Below are 8,833 nucleotides of genomic sequence, written 5' to 3'. Positions count from 1 at the left end.
CGCTTGATGCTCCCATGTAAAGACACCTTTACTCGTGATCCAAGTATTCCTTGGTGTACATTGGAACACGCGGCGCGAGCAAACCTTATGTTTTCTGGACGCAGCCATTCTATGTTGAACGCAGTCCTGTGGTCTGTTCTTTCGCTCTGCACTGCTGCACTGGTGCAATAAGTTAGAGTGAGACAAATATATATATATCTCACTCTAACTTATTGCAGCAGTGCAGACAAAAGAACAGACCTATTGTTTCTTTTAACCTACCAATTCTTTTAACTTCTATTCCGAACCTGTAAAGCGGGAAGCACACACTCTTGTATAATAAAGGTATAATACACTATATATAAGAAAATTGACTAATCAGAGTCCTTTAAAAAAAATTAGCTCCAAAAAGTCTTCACTAAATTAAAAAAAAAAACTATAATATAACCCTTTAATTCTCGTGCACGAGAACAGGTTAGGTAAACTTTGCTGCAACTATATATTTTCATATCGACAATTACACAGTGCATCTGTTATACCACATGGTTTATCGCACATCAGGTAAGAATGAATTATTACATTGATAGAGTACAAATAATATTCATATCTCGTTCGTTGTAGCAATAGGAGGCATAATTTAATATAATGACTTAATATTTCAGTGATTTTTAGTCAACTAATAAAATATATCATCTGTTAAAAGGTGCTTTTTATAGATTTCTCAATTACATCAAGTCACCTATTCAAGAAACCTCAGTATTTTATTCTTTTTTACGCAAAATGTCAGAGAACATGGATAAGAAGGTGAAAATTGGTACTCATAATGGTGTTTTCCATTGCGATGAGGTGCTTGCCTGTGTGCTTTTAAAGCTATTGCCACAATATATGAATGCTACCATAGTGAGGTAAATTATTTTACGACTTATAAATGAAAGTAGTATATCACGATTATATTAAGTGTATTCTAAAGAGGACTTATAATATTAAAGGATAAACCATAATGAAGACAAAGAAAAAGAAAGAAAGTAGCAATTGACTCAGGAAGAATTGACTTATAATATCTATGTGTGTTATGTTATATTCTTAGATCTCGAGATCAAGATATCTTAGACAAATGTGACATTGTAGTGGATGTTGGTGGAGTGTATGATCATTCCGCCCATAGATACGATCATCATATGAGGTAATGTATTCTATATTGTAATACCTTCTAAAGAGAATGCTGAAAGTTCTTTACAAATTCGTACAATATCTATGACGTAGAAACGATCGTCACTAACACAATCGCGCTATCCTTTTCGTGTTTCTTGTATACACAAGATCTTACGTGTGTTGCTTTGTTTTACCTTAGGTCTGTTCTTCTTAGCTTAACTATTTGAATTGGTGCTAACTTATTACACCAGTCTGCATCAGTCAGATTTTCAGCTTCAGTATCCCCATAATATGTTATTATTCTTCTTTTGCGTAGAGAATTTTGCCAAACATCACGCACTGTGCTGAAGAATCCAAATTACAACGACAAGATCAAGTTGAGCAGTGCTGGCTTGATTTACTGTCATTTTGGCCATGAAATATTGAGGAATCTACTTCCAGAAGTAAAGGACGAAGACATTGAAGCGATCTTTAAGAAAATCTATAATACTTTAATTGTGGAAATTGATGCTATAGACAATGGTATACAGATGTATGAACATCCATTGTAGGTATCATATCTGTACTATTCATATCTATATCGCGTCTGTTTTCTGACATAGGACACTTTTGTTTACTACAGGTATTCCATATGTACTAACTTGAGTTCTCAAGTGAAACACCTGAATCCTCCTTGGAATAGTACAAATATGAATGAGGAAGAACAATTTGAGAAAGCCATGGCTTTGGTACTTGATGTATTTATGGATTTTGTGACTCGCGCTGAGAAAATCTGGCTACCAGCAAAGGAAGTTGTGCGAAACGCCGTGGCTAATCGATTTACGGTGAGACAATGATTTTCTCCTTTATTCACACGTCAGGTGAATTCCCGATTGATCGTTGAAACTTGAAAAAGAAAATGTATCTTGAAGGTTGACCCAAGCGGAGAGATAATGGAATTGTCGGAACCAGCACCGTGGGAGGAGCATCTATTTACATTAGAGGAAGAACTGACAATAAGACCATTAATAAAGTTTGTCATTTTCTCGAGAAAAGGCGAGAATCGAGTCCAAGCTGTACCGTCAAGATACGGTGTTTTCGAATGTAGATTTGACCTTCCTAATAAATGGTGGGGCTTACGTGATGACACGCTCGTGGCAGCTTGCGGAATCGAAGGCGCCATATTTGTGCACGCAACTGGGTTCATAGGCGGACACAAAACTAGAGACGGGACCTTAGCTATGGCGCGGGAAGCCCTCAAAATTATAAAGCATGATGATCCAAACATGATGGAACATGATGGAAGTCTATAATATGACAGAGTAGGAGACAATTTTTAAGTGTTTAGTCGATTTCTCACACTTTGGATCATCAGTTAGATAATCTAAATTTTTTATATTAATAAAGACTAAAGCATTATAGGTGTAACGGAAAGAATGAGTTACGTGATATACAGTCGTCAAGACGTTTGAAACATGATGCATTTATTAGTAGAACTTCCTCCTCACATCAGATCCATACAGAGTGACACGGAACGAGTGTTCCTCTGCACAACGTCTTTCGCCGATCAGGCTGAGACGGTTTCGAAACGTAGGCAAACTTGTGATCGATACACGGATATTTCCTCGGGTCGTCAATTAGCGCTTTGAGCGGACACGGCTAAGTGCTTGGCCTTAGCCAGTGCCACTTCGGGGGTATCTATCACCCTGCCGTCAGGTCCAATAGGGGCATAACCGTGATTGTAGAGCCACGATGTACTCAAGGCGCCATAGGGAAGTCCAACTGTTTTGATGGCCTCCTGCAACACAGATTATTATTAATCTGCATGCGAATGCAAATAGTATGAGTATGGACTACAGTAGGCAACGACATTTTCTATCGTTTGTATTTGAATACGAGACACTTTGGCATCATAAGTCGACGTTGTCCACTTCAAGGTTTAAATATCCCAACAAGCTTGAAACTTAAGCGCTTAACACATTGTGGATCGAGTCTTGTGTTATCAACGTCTTTGGCAACCGGGAACGTTAATTCATTTCTTTAAAGGACTGTATGCGGTATTAATATAATGATATTATAAACTATCACTACACACACACTGAGAAAAATTATTCAATAAAAAAATTAACAAACGGGTATTTCCGATTAAAATATCGATGAATTTTTATATCCGATTAATCGAATACTTCATGGTATTTCATTAGATAAATCAGCCAAAAAGTTTCTAGTAAACACAAAGTATCATCCATATTACAATGTTAGCTCAATCATATGGTATATTATGTAATTGTTACTTTGTTATGTAACAAAGTAACAGTTACATGTGTTTACTGGGTTATAAACTAATATTTCTTATCGGATGTTTCCTGACCGGATACAAAAATTTATCGGTATTTTGATCAGAAATATCCATTTGTTAATTTCTTATCGAATAATTTCTCTCAGTGTAGAGTGCATTATCTGTATATGATATGGTTGGCTCACACAAAAATGGTGTGGTTAGTTCGCACATAAATCTAGTTGTGCATAGTTGTTGTATCAAAGTAACCGAGCCATATCAATATTACCATCGCACAAAGACGACTGGGATAACGTAAATATGCTGCTGACAACTAAATACTTTTGATTATATGCACCATATTTTCTTCAATATATATTTTAAGTCCGAATAAAATATCGCAACTATACGTCCGGTCAGCGCAATGCGTTAACATTTCGCCAGTCGTTTTGTAACTCTCGACCGTCCATAGAGAGACTACATGGGACTACGTCGATCGACTTCGATTCTCAAAAACGGAAAGACGTGGTGCCACGTCGTCGTCGTCGTCGTCGTCGTCGTCGTTGTCACCGATGACGGAAGGTATCAAGTGGAACGGTGAGTTACTTCCAGCGCATAATTCGTCGTGGCGCGGTTCAACGAGCGGATCTAAACGCTACTCGCGTAACCGTCTCCGAACGTCGTACTTGGGCGTGAGCGGCGAGATGGGCAGCCTTGGCCTGCGCGACCTCAGGTGTGTCTACCACCCGGCCGTCCACGCCGATGGGCGCGCCGTACGTGATCGCAGGTGGATAAACTGCTAGAGCGTATCTGTAACCGAGCGTTCCTGTGTTCCTGGCGGCCTCGTAGGCCTGAATGGCGAGATGCGTCGCTTTCGCTTGAGCCACCTCCGGTGTGTCCAGGATCCCGCCGTTCGGCCCGACCGGCACACCGATGTGATAAGCCAGATAAGCCGGCGTCGCGGTCGCGATGGCGCACAGTGCGGAGAGAACGATCTGAAAAATAATTGTGTCAGACACGGAGTGTTTCTCCTGTTTGATTCAATATTTCTTCGGGTTGTTCCACGGATTTTTATGGGAAAGTATAATATCGAGCGAATTTGTCCACGAAATTTCGCTCTCGACATACTCCGTCGCGGTGTTAATTAAAATTAAGTATTATAATCTATTTCATTGAGAAAAGTAAGTCAATCCTCTCGCAAACAGAGAAACTTTGATCAGCCAGCGATTGACGTAGCGACAGAGAGAGAGAGAGAGAGAGAGAGAGAGAGAGAGAGAGAGAGAGAGAGCGACTAAATCAAAATCGTATATAAGCAATAATTATTAGGCTCTGATGATTAAGTAAAAATTAAGGTGACTGGATCGATAAGAGTCCATGCACAGGTGTCTAAGCCTGGTTGCACCAACATTATTTTGGCTTTAAGCGAAACTTAAACATATATCTATCTTTATCTTTCTTTCTATATAAATAAAGATAGACATATATTTAAGTATCACTTAAAACCAAAATAACGTTGGTGCAACCGGGCCTTAGCGCCATAACGGAAATAATTTCAAATTCTTATAATTGTTGAGGATATTTTATTTATGATCAGTTGGAGAGATTAAACGTCTCGGTCTTATTCTGGACCCTTTCCTTAGTGGTAAAATTAAACCGAGATAAACTTAAAGAATAAAGTATATTTATGAAAACGCATTCCTCCTCCCGCGTTCTAATTATTTCTAATGATTTCCTTTATGGCACTAAGACACCTGTGCATGAGAGCTCTTATCGACGCAGTTAATTTTGATTAAATCAGAATCTGTTTTTTTTCGCGAGACCAAGACACGCTTGGTCGTCGATGCTACTCACGAGAGCCCTCATGTCTTATTAGTAGTGGTGAAGAAGCGCTGCTGGCTGATCACCAGTACTCGCCCTATGGACTGCTGTGTCGTACCAAATGTCGGGACTCCGATCTGCTTTTATATAGCATGTGAATCCTGGTAGGGAGTCGTCGACCCGTAGGAGGGGACCACACCTTGTAGCAAGTATTGCGCCTCAAAAGTGCCGACATTGACATTTGTGACATTAATGACATTTGCTGACATTGATGTTAATGAGACCCTGCGACTGTGTTCGTCGCTCTCGTTTCGCCCGGAGGGGATGCTTCTCCGACAAGCGTGTAGACGCATCGGCGAGGTCAGCTGCATCAAACTACCGCAGAACGACTTCGTCGACCGACTACCCTTCGCGTAGGTTGTCATCAAGAGCAGCAACCACCGACGTCGAGGGACCTACTGGGAAGGCTGACGTGTCGATTTTTAGACAATGAATCAATTAGTTTTTGCCGGAGACCGATGTCGCGAGAAAGATCGTAAGTCGTAAAATATCTTTGTTACGTGAAGAGCTTAACCTACAACGTGTTCTCTGCTTCCTGTTTCTTTCTCTTTGTCTCTTTCTAACTCAAATCGCAAATTAGAAAAAGATAGAACAAAAACATATTGTAGATAGGAAGCAAAAAGCATATTGTAGATTAAGCTTAAGGGGATGCTGAAATCGATGACGAACTCGAACAAGAAAATCACTAGAAATAATTAGAACGCGAGCGGAGAAATGCGTACTCATTTTCACAAATATATTCTATTCGTTCATCTCGATCTTGGTTTAATTTTAGCACTGAGGAAATTATCATTCTAGATATGTGACATGAATATTTTATTAAAATCCTAATTTCGAAGAGGATCTATGCTTCAAAGGGTTAATGGAACTTCTTATGCTGAAGGGAACACACAATAAGGGGAAGATAACTGTCGAAAGCATTTTCTTTTTTTTAACGTGCATATATACGCAGCAGTGCGGTTCTCTTTCTCTCTCTCTCTCTCTCTCTCTCTCTCTCTCTCTCATTGGTAGATTTATGCGCTAATTTTAACTTAAGGAAGTCTTTCTTTTCGCGTCTCTATAGCCAAAAAAAAAAGAAAGGCAAGGTCATCGCGTATTTTGATATTCTCAGAACACCGGTCGATAGTCGTCCTTGCTGATGTCGAATTAAAACTGCCGATAAATAGAAAAAAAAGGGGCGAGTGTAATTAAAATATATGGAGCCAAGTAGGAAAAGAGATCTCCGGCTGGCCGACCAAAACGAAGGTCGGCCGTGCGTCCTCGGGACCGTGAAATTTTTCCCGAACGCGATCGGGACGAATGTATCGCTTTCTCGGTTTGACGCGCCCGATAAGTATCGGGTGCAAAGTCCCGTCTTTTTACTCGTCGTCGTTGTAAGTTCGACGTCAAGGTCCCCCCCGATGGAATTTTCTTCGCGTGACCTTGCGCGTATTGTTTGCGAACCGTTCGTGTCTGTCGCTGTTACAAGCGCGTGAGTCTGTAAATTGGATTTTTATTATAATAAAAAAAAAAACAGTTTCATGTCCAGCGCACACACACATACATATAGTTTCACAGTAAACACTAATTGTGACTCTTTTAGGGAGATTGCATTAACTTGGACGATCTCCATACATAAAAAATACACGTTGTATCCGAATAAATGTTACTTGTTCCAGGTATTTCATTAGTTTATTATCCGTAGATCTATCATAATAAATATGAAATTTGTTTAAAATACATCCTGAATCCTAAGAAGGATTCGAGTTTGGCATTTCAAGAATGTTAAATTAAAAGAAAAATTCGGTTTACTCGTATTACATAGAGAAAACATACACACATACATTTGAACCACCCTTTATAAAATTTTCATAAAATGTAATGACAATCAATTTTTATTTTGGTTAATGATCCTTTTTTTTTAATTTGGTGATGACGTATTTGGTAATTTGATGAGGTCTTTCAAGATTACACTGAAAAAAAATACTTAAAAATTTATGAAGTTTATTCACAAAAATAAACTTTATATATTTCGTAAAAATAAGTTTTGTCTCAAAGAAGTGAACTTTACATTTGACGAATAAATTTTCAATATTTTTCTCAGTCTATTATCAAGAAAATAACCTTTATTAAAGATAACTATTTTACTGAGCAACCGTCTCTCTTAGCAGTAGAGCAATATTGTTCTGTGTGGTAGAAAAATGGAACAAACAATTTTTGTGGCAATATATCGTCTCGGAGAATCAGACGAAAAGCCTCTTGCACGTCTATGTGGGCTTAATAACACGCGGATCGCGCAACGACTTGGCGAACAAAAGCCCTTTTCCTTGGAATTTCAGATAATCTCGGCACACCCGATGACCCTATTGTCTATCGCGCATAAGTGCACGCCAGGTACCAAGGCGGATACCTTAAATGCTCAATAAACGACACTTATAATTAGCTGGCCAACTCTGCATTTTCCTCCGAGCGTGGGCCGCAATATGATCTCGCGATATGACCCATAAATACCGATAAGGAGAACCAAGTGATTATACACACACACACACACGTCGTTAGGCGAAATATGGTTCTTCGGATCGACACGTGCGCAACGAGATAATCATGAGAGTAATTAAGTGAATTAAAATCGCGTATATGGGAGGAATTTCTTCATCGTGCACGTGGAATTCGCCTGGAGCTGACGAAAGGACTCGAGAATGTGATAAAGGTGAGCCCGAGTGACGTTTTAACGCGACATAATGAAGAACTCTTTCAAGGTGTCTCTTGTCCGAAAGTGTCCGATATGAAATGTTGCGATCCTTGAGATCGAATTCGGCTGCGACGTGTGCGGGACGCCGTAGGTACTCGAGAGCGGTGTAACGCGAACGGATCGATCATTCCTCGGATTTGCTCGCGTACGTGAAAAAAGACGATGAAGTATGCCGGCCACACGAGCGCGAGGCCGCAAGCGGATGTTGACAGGTATACGCCTGTTACACACGCTGACTCCACTGTCCGATTATTTATAGCATCCTGCATGTATCAGCTCGAGGTATCTCTTAAATCACACCTTTCCTTCTAACGTTCACGAGCTATATGCGAGCTGGGCTTTCTGAGAGTTATGTTGCACGGTATTTTAGTCGTGTCAACGAGTCGTCATCCTCCACGTCAACCTCCAGTCGAAAGTGAGACTCGTATACGAGATGGAGTTTTTTAGAACATTCAATAATCCTTATCAAAACGGATGTCAACTTCGAAGAAAATCATATGTAAGAAAATGGCAACTATATGTAAGAAAAAGAAGTCTCGTGTAACTGACTAAATACAAGACGAAAAACTCACTGACGAGAAGTAATATCTTTGTTGCCCGAAAACATTCTAAGCATTTAGCTACATGAAAAATTGGCTGAGGTAACTGAAAACAGCTGGCTATGTGGAAAATTTCCTGCAGGAATCTTTCTACTTCTACAACCGAGCTTTTCATCTCATTCAACAGAAAATTCAGTTACATTAACGGAGTTGTTTTCTTCTGTGTGGATGACAACTCTAAGATTTTTGTATGTAGAATTATATAACGTAATATATATATATATATATATATATATA

At 39.5% G+C, this 8,833-nt stretch overlaps 2 protein-coding genes across 4 annotated transcripts; one reads left to right on the top strand and one right to left on the bottom strand.

The window, feature by feature from the left end:
* The first annotated feature begins 87 nt into the window (after positions 1-87).
* Positions 88-2,584, top strand: LOC116849736 (UPF0160 protein MYG1, mitochondrial-like). 3 transcript variants are annotated; one of them, XM_032827182.1, is made up of 7 exons: positions 88-324; positions 454-540; positions 696-884; positions 1,067-1,162; positions 1,448-1,678; positions 1,754-1,955; positions 2,043-2,584. In XM_032827182.1, exons 3-7 carry the CDS (start codon positions 760-762, stop codon positions 2,421-2,423), a joined length of 1,035 nt encoding a protein of 344 aa, XP_032683073.1. In that variant the 5' UTR covers positions 88-324; positions 454-540; positions 696-759; the 3' UTR covers positions 2,424-2,584. The 3 variants fall into 3 exon arrangements, with proteins under 3 accessions (XP_032683073.1, XP_032683072.1, XP_032683071.1); XM_032827180.1 differs by having other exon boundaries at positions 89-324; positions 683-884; XM_032827181.1 differs by having other exon boundaries at positions 88-540; positions 642-884.
* Positions 2,562-5,321, bottom strand: LOC116849740 (cuticle protein 2-like). Its single transcript, XM_032827185.1, has 3 exons — positions 5,240-5,321; positions 4,075-4,383; positions 2,562-2,908 (listed from the first exon to the last, which is right to left on the bottom strand). Exons 1-3 carry the CDS (start codon positions 5,249-5,251, stop codon positions 2,744-2,746), a joined length of 486 nt encoding a protein of 161 aa, XP_032683076.1. The 5' UTR covers positions 5,252-5,321; the 3' UTR covers positions 2,562-2,743.
* Between the last annotated feature and the right edge of the window lie 3,512 nt (positions 5,322-8,833).

This window comes from Odontomachus brunneus, unplaced genomic scaffold (genome assembly GCF_010583005.1).
Source record: "Odontomachus brunneus isolate Ranch 3 - 2012 unplaced genomic scaffold, Obru_v1 Obru_scaffold_125, whole genome shotgun sequence".
NCBI lineage: Eukaryota > Metazoa > Arthropoda > Insecta > Hymenoptera > Formicidae > Odontomachus > Odontomachus brunneus.
The sequence above is the reverse complement of the archived record's forward strand: the minus strand, read 5'-3'. Positions and strand labels throughout refer to the sequence as shown.